Source organism: Sturnira hondurensis, unplaced genomic scaffold, assembly GCF_014824575.4.
Source record: "Sturnira hondurensis isolate 20B ecotype Veracruz unplaced genomic scaffold, ASM1482457v3 Scaffold0000396, whole genome shotgun sequence".
Classification (NCBI taxonomy): domain Eukaryota; kingdom Metazoa; phylum Chordata; class Mammalia; order Chiroptera; family Phyllostomidae; genus Sturnira; species Sturnira hondurensis.
This window is the reverse complement of record NW_028073027.1, coordinates 422,772-441,635: the sequence shown is the minus strand read 5'-3', so window position 1 is coordinate 441,635 and position 18,864 is coordinate 422,772. Positions and strand designations below refer to the sequence as shown.

The window sequence follows — 18,864 nt, the reverse complement described above, 5'->3', positions numbered from 1 at the left end:
CCTATGAGACAGGTACTACTATCTCATTTAACAGGCCAAGAAACAAACCCAAGAAGATGAAGCAAGTCCCCCAAGGCTGTGTGGCTAGAAAGTGGTGAATCACGGTCTAAACCCATGTCTTGTGACTGTCAATCTCATCCTTTGTTGGCCCTACAAGCTGTGCTCCCCTGAGCCCCAGGATACCACAGGGGCTTACAAGGGCCACTAGGGGCAGGGCAGGCCTGGTAAGCAGGGCTGTGAATGCCTACCCTGCTTAAACTCATTTTAATTGCTGGATTTTACTTATTATTTATATTGGGTCTGCATCAAAAATCTCACTTGAAATGAGGTTTCTGTGACTTCAAAACCTTCCAAAATTGGTATTCCATGGCAAAGTTTCTCAATTCCAGTGCTATTGACATTTTGAGCCAGATTAATTCTTTGCTGAGGAAAGCTGTTTTGAGAATTATATGGTTTTTAACATCATTCTTGGCTTCCACTCACAAGATGCCCATAGCACTTTCCCTTCCAGTTCTAACAACCCAAAGTGTCTCCAGACATTGCCAGTGTTCCAGACAGAATCTCCCCATCTGAGAGCCTCCGCTCTGTGGGATGCTGCTTCTCTTTGGATGTTCTGTTCTGGGGACTGTGAGGATTTAGAGGTACGAAAGGTCTGGTCCCTTACAAAGAGAGATGAGCCCCGAAAAATAGCCATTGCATAAGGTGGAAAAGAGTGATGACAATAAAAGACTGAAAAATGGAACCGATCTCTTGTGTCACAGGGACAGAGCAAGGGCACTTCTCCAAGTAAGGGTTCATCACCCTAAATTAAAGTTTCTGACAAACAAGTCACTTATGTCTTTCAGGAAATACTCTAGCCTCTGCCAGAACCAAACTCCATGAGAAGAAGGATTATGGGTGGGGACATTAGGTTGTCAAAATCCCCCAGCCCATTTCCCCAACTAAAGCTGGTCATAAAACCAAGACATTCTTAAATATTGGGGTTGGAACATAGACTTAACCAGCAGGAAAATGACCAAACATTGGCTTAGTAAGATAGTACATTCCATAGATTTGGACAAGGCCAGATGTGAACTTTCTAACTGCTTCCTCCCCTCTACTTTCAAACATGTCAACCATCTAGAAATTGTGTCAGTGAAAATACTTGCTTTTATTGGTAGCTGCAACCTCACAACCATGAAATTACAGAATTTTTTTCTTGAGCTGTAACAATGGCTTATTGTTGTTATTTCTCCCTCTCCACCCTAGAATTGACTATCATTTAATATGCACTGAGCAGTTATTCCTCACAAGTTTTCCTATTATTCAGACAGATGCTGAGTTTGACTTTGTTAGGTCTCCTTTATCAAGATGATAAACACACAGTAGAGAATTTAACTTATTGCTTTGCCCCAAATAAATGCAGTCTCCTGGCAAAGCAGATTAAGGAGCTGACATCAGCTGCATCTGGCAGTGGAAAAAATGACAAGGTACTTTTCAAGGGCAACAACAGAATCTGAAGAACTTTTCTGACATTGAATTAAGGACACTGGAATATATTTCTACCCAAATCTTGACCTTTCTGACTGGAGACTACTTTGGAAATCGATCAATGTTTTCTCACCACGGAGGTGAAATACCTTCATGAAAGCCCAAGGAGATGGAACTAGACCTTCTGGACGGGAGCATGGTCTTGGGTTTTTGCCTGGGTTTCAGAAAATGCCTGTTCTAGTCCCATATCTGCCATTAATGCCCAATGATTGGGAGTGGACAAAAAAATCTTGTAGCACTTTCTCTGCTCCAAAATTAGACTTGTAACCAAAAGAGCAACCAGCAGTGCAGAGACTGATTTGCCTACCTAAGGTGCCCTAGAGTCCTTGTATCTCTGATCCTGATACATTTTTCCAAACTCTTTGGAGGAAGGGATTAACATACTGTGCTGGGAGGGCAAGATGCACTTCCCTACTTGTGCTTGCCCAGCTGACTGCCTTCTAGATGACATCCCAGCATCAGCATTGGCCGCCCTACAAGGGCTCCAGCAACCTTGGGGCCTGAGAGGGCCTTCCTTTGCCAGACACTGTGCTCTGGTCAGTTGACAAGTAGAGCTCACATGGAGGTGGGTCCTGTGTCCTTGGCCACACATGCCCCATGCTCATCAGAGTTCCCTTCCTAGAGTCGAGAACTCACAGAACAGCAGGCTGCTGGGGCCCTCTGGAGACTTTTCTAATCCCATGTTGCTGCTTGTTATTGTTATTTTTCAAATATTATCTCCCCAGGGGCTCTGAAGCTCACTCTGCTCACTCATCCTCCTGGTCACCCTAAGGGTCACACCTTTCAGGAATTACAGCTTGACTATTGCTTAAGTTCCCATTGGACAGAAAAGGAGACTGAAGCTCAGAATTCAGGAACAAGACTGGCACTCTGGCTTCTGGACCGCAAAACCCAGAACCTTCCACATATAGTTGAAACGTGTTCACTTTTCCTAATGTCCCCCTACACTTCACCCCCAGAATATGTATCTTTCCTGCTACAAATGAGAAGGAAGCTCTTCCCTTTCCATCTGCATTACATACAGGTATGCCGCCCCATGCCTGGTTGAGTCAACACTCCTCTCCAAATTCTGTTTTTTCGTCTGTTCCATGAGGGGAGGAGATGGGATGATTCTTAAAGTTCCTTGAATTCCAGAATTATAATCCTAATCCTCCTTGCCAAGATTTTCCAGATGACCCCACCAAATTCTCATTCTCCTCGTTAGGACAATGCCAGAAACTGACAATAGTATGTCACAACGGCCACTTCCCGAAGTTCCATGGCCTTAAGCACTCCAATAAGAGCCTACAGTCTGCTGGGGGGGCTTTAGTGGCAGGCCATTTAAAGAAAACCTGTAAACACATTATGCCACTGCTGTCCTTTTCCAAGCAGTTTCAGATATCACTCATTTCCATTTGATGGGGTAATATCCCCTGTTTTGAAGCTTTATCATTCTGTGACTTAATCACCTTGGCAGCTTTAAAGTGGGTTTAAAAAATGCTCTAGTTCACAGGAACTTAGCCCAGCCCTTGCCCACACGGACTGCCCTTCCCACCCTGGCCCGTCAGGGTACTGATGAGCGCACTGCTGACAGTGCACAGCAGTAGCTTAAAGAAGAGCAGGACCCAAGGCTGTGGTCCAGATGCTCTCATTTGATGAAACTTCCTCGGTCTGGCCTGATTTCCCACAGTCCTTGGTCTTTAAGGTGTATGCACATCTGCACGGCAGCTTCTGATCCCTTGGAATGTGTCTACAGTGTGTGGATTCCTGTAGTGCATGGATGAGGCACACAAATGGTAGCTGGTTGATGCTGCAGATGAGGGGCAGCGCACAAATGCCGGCCAGGGAGTCGGTAGGCCTGCATTCTCTACTAACTGCGTAAACCGTGGGCCAGTGACCACTTCTAGAGGGGACTCTGTTTCCTCCTCTCTGAAACACAGGAAGTTGAACAAGATGATCTCTAAGGCCAAGCTAGCCCTCATATGTATGCATCTAAGACCACAAAAATCATAGTTCCACTCTATCAACATTATGAGCAAAGCCTAGGGAAGCGCATCACATTGGCCAGGGTCACGCTGGCACCAAAACTGGTATCTCAAGATTCTCTGTCTGTTTCTTTAAAAAAAAATTAAATGACAGTGGAGTCCCATTTTGTGGATACTTGGGTTTTTTTTTAAGTGTAATGTAATATAAGAATAATGGAAAGCGAATATTGTCTGTACTCAAATTAATTCAATCTTTTAAATATGGTAGAACACTGACGTTTAATATCCCCAAGAGGGACTGTCTTCTCAGAAATGTGACAAATTACAGTTCCGCTGGTTGGGCATCAGGTGGAGTGGTCAACTTGTGCTGAGACAGGAGCCCTAGAGCTGTAGTTGCTGAATGTAATTCTTAGAATCCAGAACCACCGAGGGGACAGCATATGCATACATCCTATTTCCAAGTTTACTCCGTGACATCAAACACCTGCCTTCTGTTTTTATTCTCACTGAGTTCATATAGCTCAGTTGGCATCTGTCGCATGCTCATGACATAACACCACTGTTTTTCTGTTATCTCTGTATCCTTGGTATATTCAACACTTCTTCCATTCTTTCCACTGTCAGCACCATAGTTGCAATTTTTATTTTTCTCACCTAGTCTGTTGCAATAGTCTCCTGAATGTCTACCAACTGTCAGTCTCTCCCCAACCAGTCCACCCTCTATATGTGTCCAAAGGAAAAATATTGCTTTGACTGTACCACTCTCAAAATCCCTGTCTCCACACCATCAATGGAGTGAAGTCCAAGAATCCTATTTAAAACCTACTATGAACTGGACACTGCACCAAAGACGGGGCCCATGAAGATGTCCTATCCTCAAGAAATTCACACTGTTGTAGTGTTTTATAAGACAAGTGCATAATTAAATTTAAGCTGGGCAGTTAACACAAGGGGTATGAGGCAGTATATAAGTTGGGGAGTGGTCATTTCTGGGTGTTCAGGAAAGGCTTTGGAAATAGTTAATGTTTGAGAAAAGTATCGAGGGGTAACTAGGAATTCAAGAGTGAAATTATATAAACTTCTCAATTTCCCTAAGCAGTACAGGAAAAAAAGTACAGGTTTTGTCATCAGTACAGGAAAAAAAAGTTTATAGTGATACAGCACTTTTCTCAAAGGTTTTTTGGGAGGTGTTAAATGAGATAATGGTGGTAAGTGGAATGAACACTGCAAAAGGCATTCACGTTCAATGGTTCACGAGTCAGTCTCTGGAGCCAGTCAGACCTGGAGTCAGGTCCTGCCTCCACGTCTTAAGAGTAAAATGAGGTAATAATAGTGCCTATCTCGTGGGCTTTTTGTGAACGCCAAGTGAGATCAACTCTTTAATGATACATGTCCAAGACATGTGTGATTAGCTGCATAAATACTATTATAGTGGTAATGATGGCAACGGTGTGAATAATAGAGTGCCTACTGGTATCACCGGATGCTCAGTAAATGTCAGTTTTCTCATCTACTATGACTGTACTACCAACTGACTATCCACAATCTTGCTCTTGTCAGGCAAGAAGGGTACTTTGGTAAGAGTACAAGAAGGGTACTTTTATGGTACTTTTATGGAAAGGTACTTTGGAAGGACTGTCCAAATCCAGGAGGTTATTTCTCCTGTGTGTTACCTTGCAGTAGCAAAAATTTATGGCAGTTTCTTGTCTACTACTTCATTCTCATGGAATAGGAAGAGCAGAGATCATTACACTCAATTTAAAGAAAAGAAAACTGAGCACAGAAAAATTTAAATGGATTTATCCCAGTCTCCACAGAAAGCCAGGTCTCAGTTCCTGGTCTTCTTACTCCCAAGTTATGATTTTTATCTTCATGTGGCCCTTCTCAGAACAGGCTTTTATCGTGGAAGAGACCTTGATATGCTTCCTCACTATGCGTTTTTTCCAAGGCAATACTGCCTGTGAGAGTAGTTTAGTAAAATTTACTAAAATAGAAGGAACTTGAATGTCCTCTGTTGTCTAGATTTTGTTAAATAACTCTTTTTTTCCAATTTTGAGAGAAAAAACGTTTTACAGAAAAAGACGGAAATGGAGTCTGAGCTATGAAGGATGGGAAATGCCAGATTTATCTGTTTGTGGTACACAAATTCTCATGGTGAACTCAAGGTCATTCTACCAGACTATCAGCCTCATGAGTTCAGGTCCCACGTCTGTGTGTTTTTTCCCAGCAGTGAGCACAGTCCTGGGGCAGAACAGAAAAATGTGTGTCTCCTTGTAGTGAGCATCAAGGAAAGGGCTCTGGTATAGAAATTAGCCCCTGACTTCTGCTACATTGGGCAAGTCACCTTGCTGCTTTGGTCCTCAGCTTCCCCACCTGCCCAGTGAGAACACTGGACTGACTGGCCTCTGCAAGCCCACCCAGTCCCAACGGTCAGCACCTCCCAAGCCACCACCCCTGCCCCAGGCCTCATGGGTCAATCTGCATCCTGCTACGTAGCCCAAAGCTGAGTTCCAGCTCTCAACTGACTCCTCTGACCCCACCCCTGATTTCTGTGCAGAGCTCTGTGTTTGCTCAGCACATGCTCTACCTTCAGGCTGTGGCTGACCCCATCTACTGCAGTAGTTGTGCTAATTCTATGGGAGCGGACAGGAGGCCTTGAACCCTGAAAGAAAAGAGAAATGAGAAATGGGTAAATGTTTCTCATGAATGTTAATTGTATTCCCTAGTGGAATTCTTTCACTCTGGTGATACCAGGTCCCAAACACCAATTCTAGCTGATTCGAAAGAATCAAGAAGTGAAAATGAGCTTCAGAAAAGTTGGGGGGAGCTTATTTTATGCAGGAAATGCAAACAGCACAGGCTATGGTGTGATGAAAAACAGAAGGAAGGTCATGGTGCTGGGGCAGAGAATGTGCTCAAGGGTGGGGGGTGTGAGGTGGGAGTGCTTGGGGGTAAGGATGCACCTGGCATGCAGGTCTGTGTGCTTGTGGGTACACAGGCTGCTCTCAGATGCACCCCACACACCAAACAAAACTCGGGTTTACTCTAGTGTGCTCATTCACAGAGGAAAATGTTAGGGAATAGGAGGTATTCATTCATGCAACAAATTTATTTATTGAATGCCTATTTATCAGAGCTTGGGGGTATAACACTAATTAAAACAGAAAAAATCACTGCCCGTAGGGCGCTTACATTGCACTGGGGGACAATGAACATTAAACATAACTCATAAGTAAATTATATAGTGAGTCATAAGGTGATGGGAAAATAAATGAAATAAAGCAGGAACCCCTTGAGTTGGGGTGGGGGATATGACTGAGATACATTGGTCATGGCAGTCCTCATTGAGAAGGTGGCTTCTGAGCAAAGATGTGTGACTTTCTGGGGAAAATCATTTCTACCAGAGAACAGCTGGGGCAGAGGCCCCAAGGTGGCCAAGTGCCTGGTGTGTTTGACCAACAGCAGGGGTGGCGGTGTGGCTGGAGCAGGAGGGCAAGGAAGAGAGAGAGGTGTGGTGGGGAACAAGGTGGAGAGTGACCATCAGACAGGCTAGGAAACAGGGTCCCTGTTTCATGCTGACAGGCAGTGACAGACTCCACAAGCTGTTTTCACACCAATGTTTCTTTCATTTGACCTCTTGACTCTTTGAGCAATGAATTAATGTCCACGGTGTATGTTTATGAAAACTGAGCCTGAACACAATTGTGTGCTTGTCAGTGATTAACAACTGGATCTGGTTGGGGGCAGTGCCCGGCGAAGGGGCTGGGAAGCTGGGGAGAAGGGCACACCGCTCAGCACTCATACCAGACACTGCTATCTCAAGACCACGGATAATCGTAGAATGCTAAAATAGTTAGCAGGTGATGAGTTTTTATGTAATCTGTTTTTAATATATATATTTATATGTAAGTTTATGGAACTTAATTTTCCATGGAGGCTGTATTTAACAACAGGGTCACAAAAAGCCCTGCAAGGTTGGCAGTGGGTTTCTGGAAGCTGGGGCCAGCCAGCCCGAGCGCACCGCCGCCTGGGGAGGTTAAAGTGACAAACAGCACAGCACAGGAGTGGCTCAGCGGCAACCAGAACCCAGGTTGTTCAGTCCCTAGGACTGAGGCTCTCGGGGAGGATTTCCATGGGAAAATTTGAGGAGGTACATTTGGGCTAGGATGGGGCGCAGTCCTGGGAGGTGCCGGAGGGACACACCAGCTCACACATTCCTGGAAACTGCTGGTTGACACCAGCACCTGGCAGGTCCCTTCTCTCCACCAGGCACTTACTTAATCCAGTCCAGACTGTGACATACCTTGAGCCTGGCTGCCTCTGCTGTGGAAGGAGACAGTGAGGCTTTGTTTTCAGCTGTCCTCCAGCAATTTTCCTGTCTCCCACTGTTTGGGGCTCAGCCTCCAGTCCCTGAGGAAATTTGCATGTGAATGGGCCTGAAGTCATCAAGGGGTCAGATGGGGAGTCTGAACCATTTGCAGGCCTACAAGGGTATGAATCCTTCCTGGCCCGCCTTCCCAGCCTCATTCCTAAACTTTCTCCCAGCCCCGCCTCCAAGCCTGCTCCTGCTGAGATGCTGAGACTGTAGGCACTGCCAGCTTCCCACCTGCAGGAAGCCTGCTTCCCAGGCTCCCAGCGACTCCTCCCCAGCCAGCCCTTTCTTCTCCCTGTTCATGCTGCCTGGAGACCATGCCCTTTTCTGGCCAGAGCCGCCCTTCGAATGGGCAGTCCTTGTCGAAGTAGTGGGCAGCTAAGACTCTAAGACACTCTAAGCTCCCTTTGGGAGGGAGCTGTGTCTCAGACCTTCAGAGCGTTAATGTTGTTAGCATGTGCCTGTACACAGGACCTTCTTAGGGGTTCAGCATTGCAGATGTTTACTCTAACAAATAGAACACTGTACTGGGTCGGTCAGTGTACCTTGGTCCTGATCCCGGGCTGCTGTTATCTGGCCCTGTGACTTTGAACCAGTTTGCTTTACTTCTCTGAGCCTCAGCTTCCCCACCTAACAAAGGAAAGATGTGGCCTGGATGGCCTTCAATGTCTTTTCTATATATGACATTCTCTGGTTGTCTGATTCCAGTACCTGACCAGAGCTGGAGGACAGGACATCTGGAGTTTGTCTCAGGTCTACTACTCCTAGGACATGTGACCTTAGGGACTCACATCACCTCTCTGGGCCCAGAATCACAACTGCCTGAAGTACATTCATTTCAAGACTGCCATCATAGGAATATGAAAATAACCTGCTAAGTGGAAAATTTCACACAGAACAGGGGCCTATTACTACGAATGGGTAGGCCAAAATGTTTGTTTTCTGTACGATGGCTCTAAGAGTGCTTAGCTGTCTTTAACTTCATTTGAACCAATTGTATTAGATTGTATTGCCACAGCTGTCATGTCAGCATGCATTATAAAAACTTACCAAAATTGGTGAATTTTTGCACAACCATTTTAATATTGAAGATAGAAGAAAATATGCAACATTTGGGGCATATTAGCTTTATTGCTTTAAGAAAGATAAAACGCAACTGAAACACAAAAAAAGATTTGTGCGGTGTATGGAGAAGGTGCTATGACTGATTGAATGTGTCAAAAGTAGTTTGCAAAGTCTCTTGTACTACTGACATTTTGGCTGAATAATTCTTTGCTGTGGGGCTGTCTTAGGTACTGGAAGATGTTTAGCCGCACCCCTGTCCTCTACCCACTAGAAGCCAATAGCAGGAGATGGTTAACACACTCAAAATATCCAAATCAAATTATTGGTGAAAATAAGAAATGTGTCTTTTATTTTACCAAAAAAACTAACTAGACTTTTTGCTACATAATACGACCGTTGTCGTTATTATTATTTTCATTGTTTTTATGGCTAAATGACTTGGACCAGAACTTAAGAAGCATCAATCAAGGCCATCTTGCATCTTAGACTTATTTTTTTTTTTACTGATATGACTTTCAAGAGCTTCTGAAATACAAAACACACACACACATGCACACACGTCTTCTTTTCTTCCAGTCCCAGGTTCTTGTCTGGCTGGTATCCAGTACCTTTAATTTGCTCCTTTTCATCATCTTTGCCTGTAATTTGAACTGGGTAAAATAGCAAAATTGGGCTGTTAACCTCCTCAGCATAGTCCCTGGAAGTGGCAGGCTTGCGGCAAGGGTGACCTCAGGAGCACTGAGCACTCACGTGTTATTCAGGAGCCCTGGGCCCAGGGCCGTCACTGAGTCATTGGCCTAAATTCATGCATCTGGCAAAACTCTTTGAAACACAAGAAAGTGAAGAGATTCCTGGACTTAACACTGTTTTTTTGCAGGTGGAAGCTTTTAGAGATCCCTTGCATTACTCTTACCCTCTCTCGCGAAATAAGAGTAAGATCCTTACTGTGTCAGCCACCTCTCAGGACTGTGAGGAAGCTTGTAAAGTACAGAGAGCCAAAGGGACCTAAGAGGCCACCTGTCAAATAAGGAGGCTGGGCTGAGAGGGATCTCTGGGTTCCCTTCCTGCTCCATTGGACTGGGACCTGGAAGTCTCATAACAAGGGAAGGCAGAGATTATGGCTTTAGTGAGGTTGGGCGTGGAGTAGAACTTGGAAACAAAAAGATATATCCAGGGTCAGTTCCAGTCTCTTAATTCTTTAAATGTGTGAAATTACCCACATCCTACTGGGACAGCTGCAAGTTCAGAAAGCTATCATTTCACTTGGCTGGATCTCAGCAATCCTGTTCTCACTAATTTACTGAGTGCTGACTTTATTTCAGGTAACTTTCTAAGTGTCTCACATATATTAACTCATGCTGTGTTTACAGCATTCCTGTGATATGAATACTCTTACTTTCACTATTTTACAGATCAGAAAACCTGTATTCAGAGTTTATTAGTTTCCTAGGGCTGGTGTAACAAACAACCATAAGCCAAGTGGCTGATAACAATAGAAGTCTATTTTCTCATAGTTTAGGAGGCCAGAAGTCTGAAATCAAGGTGTTTGCAGGACCCTGCTTCCACTGAAGTCTCTAGGGAAGAATCCTCCCTTGCCCTTCTAGCTTTGGCACTCCTTGGCATTCCCTAAGTGTGCGGCGCAACTCCAGTCTCTGCCTCTGTCTTTATACTTTTCTCTGTGTGTCTTTGTGTTCAAGTTTCTCTCTTCTTATAAGGACAGGAGTTACTGGAATAGAATCCAAGAGAATCCAGTATGCTGTCATCTTAATCACATAGGCAAAGATTTATTTCCATATAAGGTCAAGTCCAAAGGTTAGGACTTGAAGATATTTTTGGAGGAATACAATTCAACCTACAAAGAGAATTTATTTCCCAAATACCTAACAACTGGTGAAGACCCATGTTCAACTCATATAAATATGACGTCCCACATGATTTGGTCTCAGTAAGGAGTTACATGCAAAAAACAGGAAATATAAAATATTGAAAGCAATGCACAATTCAAATCACTCTCTTGAGAAACAAACAAAAAATAAAGGAGAGATGTTTTTATGACATTCCTAAATGTTCAATCCCTCCCCCACTGATCTCTCTCTCTATCTGTCTCTCTCTCTCTCAGCTCTTCCTATCCCCAAAAGTCTTCATGAACTCCATACCAAGGAATTCCTCTGTCTCCCCTCATGCATACACTGACACCTACCCATTATCTCCTTGTCTAGGTGACACAAGCACAAGATGACCACAATAGAATTCCCATTGAAAAATGGGAGGAGTGGGAGGCATATCACAGTTACGACCCATAGGAACCTGAAAGCCAGCCAGGCATATGTTGCCTGCTCCAGAGACCAGTTCTGGATCAGAGCCCAGTTCTGCTCTCTGAGAGCGGTGCCCAGTCTATTGCTCTCCGTGGCTCTTGACTCTGCCCCCCTGGCTTCTCAGCTTCACCTGCTGAGACAGCCTTCCTTTTCCATAAGAAATGGCCCATTTGCAGCTGAGTAGTCCTTTCCATCTATTTCTTATGCTTTGAACCTGGGCCTCTTTTTATTTTGAATTGTCTCAGTCATTTCTAGTCCCAGCTGGTTGGTACATCTTTCTTTAAAACTTTTTGGTGTCTCACATATCAGATTATAGTCCACTCCACTAAACAAAAACAATACCCACGGTTCTTTTCAAAATAGGCCTCTCTCTATACTGTGAAGAACATGTTTGAGTGCAATGGGATAGTGCTCTTAAGATTCTTCAGTACCCTTTTGTCTAGCTGACAGGGAGCTCTAGCACTGCCTTAAATCTTCTACATTTTAATGAAGGATCATACAGCCAGAGATTTGATGTGATTTTTATCCTGAGGCCATTTTGCTTTTTAAATGTTTTGCTGGTATAGAGACCAGACATGAGAAATAATCTTAATTTTCCAACCCAGCTAGTCCTGGGTCCTTGTATTTCCTCTAATTTCTGCTTGTACACCAAAGACTTAACTTCTTCCTGAAGTACCTTGCCGTCCACAGCTAGAAGCACACACTGATGCTCGCAACATTCTACATTAAGGTCTCCTAAGCCAGATCCACAAGTTTATTACCATATATTTTTCCACCTCCTAAGTGGTCACTGGCAAGTTTTGCTACTCATTTTACCACTGTGACTCAGGTCATTTTTTGTGACGTCCTACACCTAGGTCACTCCTACACCTTCCAGAGCAGTTTCCTCCCTGCTAGCCAAACTGAAGCCTCCAGATGCCAGTTTTTGACAGCTTTATTGACATCCTACTTCTGATGTCAACAAAAGTGTCTGTCAGAGTACAGTCAGGACAACAGTCTCTATGAGTATTGAAATAATGGCTATTGATGGGCATTAGAACTCATATAACTATAGGAGGAGCTGGGAAAATGAGGGCTCCAGCTTCTCATAGCCAGCGAGTTGGAAGACCACAGAAAGGTTCCTAATCAGTTGTCCCAAACCCCTGGCATGGGTGTCTGCAGAGGAATCCAAGAATTAAGCCCATCTAAGGAACTGAAATGGGGCTGTGAAAGGGGAGTCATGGGGGGAGGTCTATGAGACACTGTTGGCTCTGAGCATCTGTCACTGCTGTGGGTCCATCTGCAAGCATCAGGTGGTAAGTCTGGGCTACTGTTTGTCATCAGAGACAGCAGTTGACAAGAAGAGCTGGGTGCAGATTGAAGAGAGTGAGGACAAGTTATGACCTATTTGGTACATCTATATCTGTTCATTCTGTATCTGATCATGTAGGAATCTTCAGAGAGTAAAAAAACTGTTGTGTTCTCAACTCACACAAGTTCCTCTTTCGGCCAGCCCTACCCTGGCCAAAACAGTGAAGGAGACTCTGGGAATGTAGTTTCCAGATTAATTAACAGACAATACGACAATGCACCACACTCTCTGAATGTCCTCCTAAATTCACTCTGAAAACCTCTCCAAGGGCCCAGAGGAATTATCAGAGGGGCTCCAGGATACAGTTTTTGAACAATGACCAACAAGACCTTGAGCCATTGGATCTGTAGGACAGCCTTTGTTGGTTGGCCTCATGCCTTAAAGGGACACGAATGTCATTGTCTATGGAATCAAGATGCTGCAATTGTGGACCAAGAGCCTTCAGTCACTAAATAATGACCTTGTCTGATTCATTTAAGCATCATCTAGGCTTCAGGTTTTTCATTTACAAAATGAGAATGATCACTCCTAAGCTACCTTCTTTATCCATTGCTCCAAGGAACGAATGGGTAGCCTTCAATGTATTTGTTAAATTCTCATAACTTTATGGACATGTGGAGAGTAGCTGTAGCTTTCCTCCTACAGAAATTTGGCCAACTTTTTTGCTGCCCTGCCTTGGTTTTCTAGGGGTTTTATGCTGATTCTGCTGAAGCACAAAATTTATAGAAAACAAACTTGGGCTTCTCCTCCTTAGATCTCTCTTTCCAGCTTTCTTCTGTCCTCAATGGAAGCCCTTTCCTACATTAGGTGGTGATGGGAAGGGAGGGGTGGTTGAGGCTTTCAATGTCTCCAGGCCATTGAATCCCTCGGCCATTGAATACTGCCTGCATACTCTCTCTATGATCCCTCAACTCTCCATCTACTATTTCTATGAGCCCAAACCCCACTCACTTTTCAGTCCCCAGCTCACAGAACATTTCTTTTTCCTAAATGTTTCTGATTCCCTTCATCTGGGTGATATCTTTTCCCTTTTTAAAACACCTGGGTCTTCCTATCTTTCATTCTAATAGCTATACCCTGACATGCCCTAACACATATACATTTGAGTGCTTATCTTATTGTCCTACTAAATTTCACATTGGGAGAAACAGGGGACTTGCATATTAAGCTCATGCAACAAATAAGTATTTTTGCATTCTCCACATTATAGTCCAGACAGAACTTGGTGTATAAATAATTTCTGAATTAAGTTGAAAGAAAGCAAATTGAGGACATGCATCCACACATCAGTGTCCTAAATAATAAATAACAATACCCTAAAAAGACAAAGTTGTCCATAATGAGGTATAAAAAAAATGAAGAGTCTGTGATCCCTAATTGAATGTTTCTTGGTTCTCTGTTATTATGAATTTTATGTCTTCATGTGATAAGGTATTTCCTTCCATCATGGCAACATGAAGACCCTAGAAATGGAACAATCCAAAGAGAAGCCAGGGCTCAATCTTCCACCTGTACTTGGAAGTAAATGATGTTTATAAAATTTTACAATCCATAGCAGCAGCTGCAAATATTAACCAGGGCCAGTGACGCCCCTCTGTTTAAGTTCTGGCTGGAACTGTCACTGAGCCACTTCCTCTCTGGGAGATAGTTCATGCACCCAAGATAAGGTTTCAAGAAGCCCTTGAGCCAGAAAAGTTGTTTGTCAAAGTGTTTATGTCTTTTGTCATAGATGCCCTGGATTGGTGGGTTTCTTTCTCCAGGGTCAGAACCATTCCCAAAGCACAACTGATATCAGAAAATACTTGTAGTTATCTCTCTACTCTTAAGTAAGTCACTTCCCCACTTCCTCTCTCTAGACCTCAGTTTCCTCTAGAAGGGCACGTGAAATAGCTCTTAAATATCCCTCTCTCTCAGCTCTGGTATTCCAGGACTCTGTTATGAGCTGCAGGCTGAATTCACAGAGTCCCAGGGCCTTCTTTTTCCTTCTACTAAAGGTGTACATTGCTCAGATTTTCCCATAAGTCAGCTGTGGCATGCTTACCCGTTGTCTAAAATAATGTTGCTCTGCAGGTGATGACAGTTTGTCTGCCCACTTGAAAAGTCCCCTAAATCTGGAAGATCCAAGGTCTCTCCCTAATCCAAATGACCTCTGATTGGTTTCACTTGAAAGTGTCCATGTTAAAGGCATTATAGAACCCAAAAGACATTGAGGATCCCAAATTGCAGGAAGGAGGCTATTGTGTCTGGAAGTGTTAACACTCAGGACATCAGTATTCATTAGTAATTGATTTTGTATTATATGGTTATAGATCACAAGCAAGTTCAAGCTCATCAGATCTTTCAGCAGGAAACCGTTTGTGTATTGAAACTCCTGCTCACTATCTTCTAGTATGTATGTATGTATCTGTACTTATGGATATAATAATGACTTGTTCAAATACTAGTATGTCAAAATTGGAAAAGAACACCGAGCTCAACTATTTCAAACCCCTGTTTTGTTAGGTAGATAAACAAGGACTGAAGAGGAGATGGCCATACAATGGTTAATTGCAGATCAGGAATAGGGTTCAGGACCTCCAGCCACACCTTCCATTATTCCAAAGCAGTGGCCATCATTGTGACAGTGTGCTCCAGCTCATGCAGTCACTCATAGCAGAAACACTTTCCCAGAACTGCAGCCTAAACCTACTTAGTCTTATCTTTATTAAGTTCTTAGAACAGCAGTTTAACTGTTCCCTGTTTTACAACATATTTCAGCTAATAAACTCATAAAAATACAGGAAATAAAACAGCACATAAAAAGATATAAGATTGCAAAAGCATTATTGTCTGGGGATATTCGATGCAGGGCAAGCAACATCATGCAACGCAATATCCCCAAGAAGGTTGATGTTCATAACAGTGTCCCTGAATCTGAAAGGGTTAATATGTTTCACCTAAGAAGGTAGATTTCTATGAAGCATTTTAAATAGTATTACAGCAAAAAATGCTTTAAAATTTTTAATTATAGTTAAGTAAAACTTTAGCTGTCTGGAAAACTCAGATAACCAAAATGAAAAAGCCAGCTGCGATGTTCAAGGAAGTGACATCTCAGCTGCGTGCAGATAGGCACATTCTACAGTAAAAAGTCTGTTGCAAGTTTGGCTAGTGTCTGCAGAAGAAAGAAATAAATAGCAAAGCCATGATCTCATCTTCTGTTTACACTTCAATTCTCAAAGTTAGTGATTAATTGTCCTTGTGTTTTGTTGCCAGGGCAAATTGTTTTTCTTTAAAACATCCACTTATTTTAAATAAATAAATCGTTAGTTTCAAAACAGAAGTGCCAAATGTCAAGATAATCTGGCATACTAAACTAAAGAACAAAACAATGAATTCATTAAAATCTACTAGAGATCGGCAGCCTCTGAGAACAGTTCCTTTAATGACTTTGGAATGCAGCAGAAGCCATTCTTGGTGAGAGATTTTCTTATGCATCTTGCCTAAAACATCAGTCTAGAAGTTGCAAACACAAATACAAGCTTAAAAGAATTGCGACAGGTGTAAATGACAGAGTCCTGAGTAAGCCAAGTATTTGTGGTCAAATAAATAACACAAACCAGCTGCCATACTGTGCTTCCCAAACCAACACACACAATCAGCTTAGACAACTAGTTTAAGATGTCTGCTTGGGTCTCTGAATTCACGCAGGGCCTCTGGCTTTTCCAACGTAGTGAATTCTTTCAGCAGACAGGCAAGTTTTGCACTTGAGTCTTACCACATACACAAAAATGCGCTATTTTGGGGTGATTCCAGTAATTTTGTATTATTAAAACTACCTATTAAATATAGTTCTGATTACATGACTTTCCTGTTCAAAAGTTTTCGACATCTTCCCTTTATTCACCGAAGGAAAGGTCATTTATCATTATGGCATTCAAGGTCCACCATAATCTAATTTCAGCTTATCCTTCTAAATGCATTTTCTACAATCCCCACAGACTACCTGGCTTCTCATTGTTTTCAGAGTCAGTGTTGTACTTTGAGTTCTTGACAACAAATAACTGCTATGTGCCAGGCCCTGTTCCATGCACTGAAGACACATCTGTAAAGAAAAAGTCTTCTTGTCCTGCTTATATTCTGATGAGGATATTTCCCCCTCTGAGTGCACTCCCAGAGCTAGTTTTTCATTAAACCTCCTATCACACTGTATAATAGCTCTATGTGTGTTTTCATCAGTCTGAACACTATCTCCCCAAGCACAGCTCTTTGTCTCATTCTTATTATCCCCATTATCTGCTTTGCCCAGTGTCAGACACACTCTGAATGCTCAATGAATGACATATTGTATATAGTTTCTTTTCTTTGGAAATGTGGTAAGTTTTTGTTGTATATAGAATCCATCTATGAGGTTATTTAACTCTTTTGAATTTTAACAAAGAGTTATTTTCAACAAATAAGCCATTTGGTTGTCAACAGGAATGATGTAGCCATTTGGTTCTCAATGGGAATGACAAAGGTCAAGCTACTCCTTGTGGATCTAAACAAAATGAATGAAGCAGTGATTGAATGGCCACTTTGATTTAACCTATAATGTGTCTTTCCTTAAATCCCAGAATCCCTAATCCCCACTCTGTGGGGACCCCTAGGCTGCCTGGTCTACTCATGGGCAGCCCCTCCCTGTTTTTTACAGGAGACCAGCAGAGAAGCTAATTTAAGAAGCTATACATCTTCTTCCCTTTCTCTTTGACCTCAAAGGTAGAAACTGAAGACCAGTTGCTGGCAATCTTCTGCGGTAGTGAGAACACAGACACGGAGCATACCCCTGGTCAGGAAGTGGTCCTTTCCCCTGGTTCCTTCATGTCTATCACTTTCCAGTCAGATTTCTCTGATGAGGAGCGATTCACAGGCTTTGAAGCCCACTACGTGGCTGTGGGTAAGTGAGAAGTTGGTGCTCATCCCCAGGTCTCCCTTTCGCACTGAGGATTATAAGTGCTGTGTGCTCTCTTCTTCTCAATGAACACATGTACACTTGGCACACAGATTCTACCATGAATGTCTTACTGCATTTGCTCTATTATGTATCTATCCATCTGGTAACTAGGAACATGGAGCATCTTTTCCTGTGCTTCTTGGCCATTTATATATCCTTTGGTGAGAAATGCATGTTTGAATTTTTAAACTGGATTGAAAACATACATCCTTTTTATCTTTATATTTCCAATGCTTATGACAGGTTGACCCCTATAAGCAACATAGAAAGGGAGAGATGGCATGGGGTAGAAGTTAAGGGCCCGCACTCAGGAGCCAGCCCACCTGGATTTGAATGCCTGCCCTTTCCACCACTTTTATCGGTGTGCCTGGGCATCAGTTTTAGTCAATGCCTGTGAGTCTCAGTTTCATAATCTATACAGTAGGCATAGTAAGAGTCCTGCTTATTATTATCACAATTCTTAGAGGAAAGTAGTGCCATCATGAGTCAGGTTGCTTGGATTTGAACCTGGCTCTCTGTAATCTTGGGTGAGCGTCTCACCTCTCTGAGTTCCAGTTTGCTCACATAAACAGTGATAAGGGCTACTTCTGGGCTTCATGCAAGGAGTAAATGACAAAAATGCTTGTATCTCCCAGCATAGTGAATAGTCCATGCTAAGTGCTCTGTGTATGTTGGCTGTTGTCTTCATCATCCCATATGTATGGACTCACTGAGAGGCTCTGCCCGTCCCGCAGATGTGGATGAGTGCACCGAGCGCGAGGACGAGGAGCTGTCCTGCGACCACTACTGCCATAACTACATCGGCGGCTACTACTGCTCCTGCCGCTTTGGCTACATCCTCCACACGGACAACAGGACCTGCCGAGGTGGGGCTCAGGGATGATCCTGCTCATCATCACTGTGTGGCACTTTCCAATCAGATGAGGAAGGCTTGGCGGAAGGACAGAGATAAAGTAGGAACAATTAAAAATGAGGTCAGAGAGCTGGGCTTCCAGATACTACGTGGAAGATGCTGATGAAATACCCAGCAGCCCTAGCTGCTAGGCCATCTTCCTTCCTGGGCAGCAGGAATCTCTGCCCCTTTCTCCCTCTCTCCTCTCCCACTGCAGGCCATCAGTCAGGCCAAGTGAAGAAGAAAAGGATTCCTAGTCCCCTCACTCTGAGCCAAGAACTAGGCCTCATCAGAAGTAGTTTTTTTCTCTTCTATTCCATGGTTCCTAAGTGTCCCTGTAACAAAGAGAATCTTGGTCCAAAGGAAAGAAGAGGGAGGATGGAAGTAAAGACCAAGAGAACAAGAA

At 43.3% G+C, this 18,864-nt stretch overlaps 1 protein-coding gene across 4 annotated transcripts in view; it reads left to right on the top strand.

Annotated features, from left to right (window-relative positions):
- MASP1 (MBL associated serine protease 1) overlaps window positions 1-18,864 on the top strand; it is a 61,312-nt gene that overhangs the window by 8,387 nt on the left and 34,061 nt on the right. For all 4 annotated transcript variants that reach the window (XM_037037205.1, XM_037037067.1, XM_037037127.1 and 1 more), the window contains 2 exons: window positions 17,332-17,509; window positions 18,301-18,432. In XM_037037205.1, the coding sequence (XP_036893100.1) occupies window positions 17,332-17,509; window positions 18,301-18,432 (310 nt within the window). The remainder of the gene's footprint in view (window positions 1-17,331; window positions 17,510-18,300; window positions 18,433-18,864) is intronic.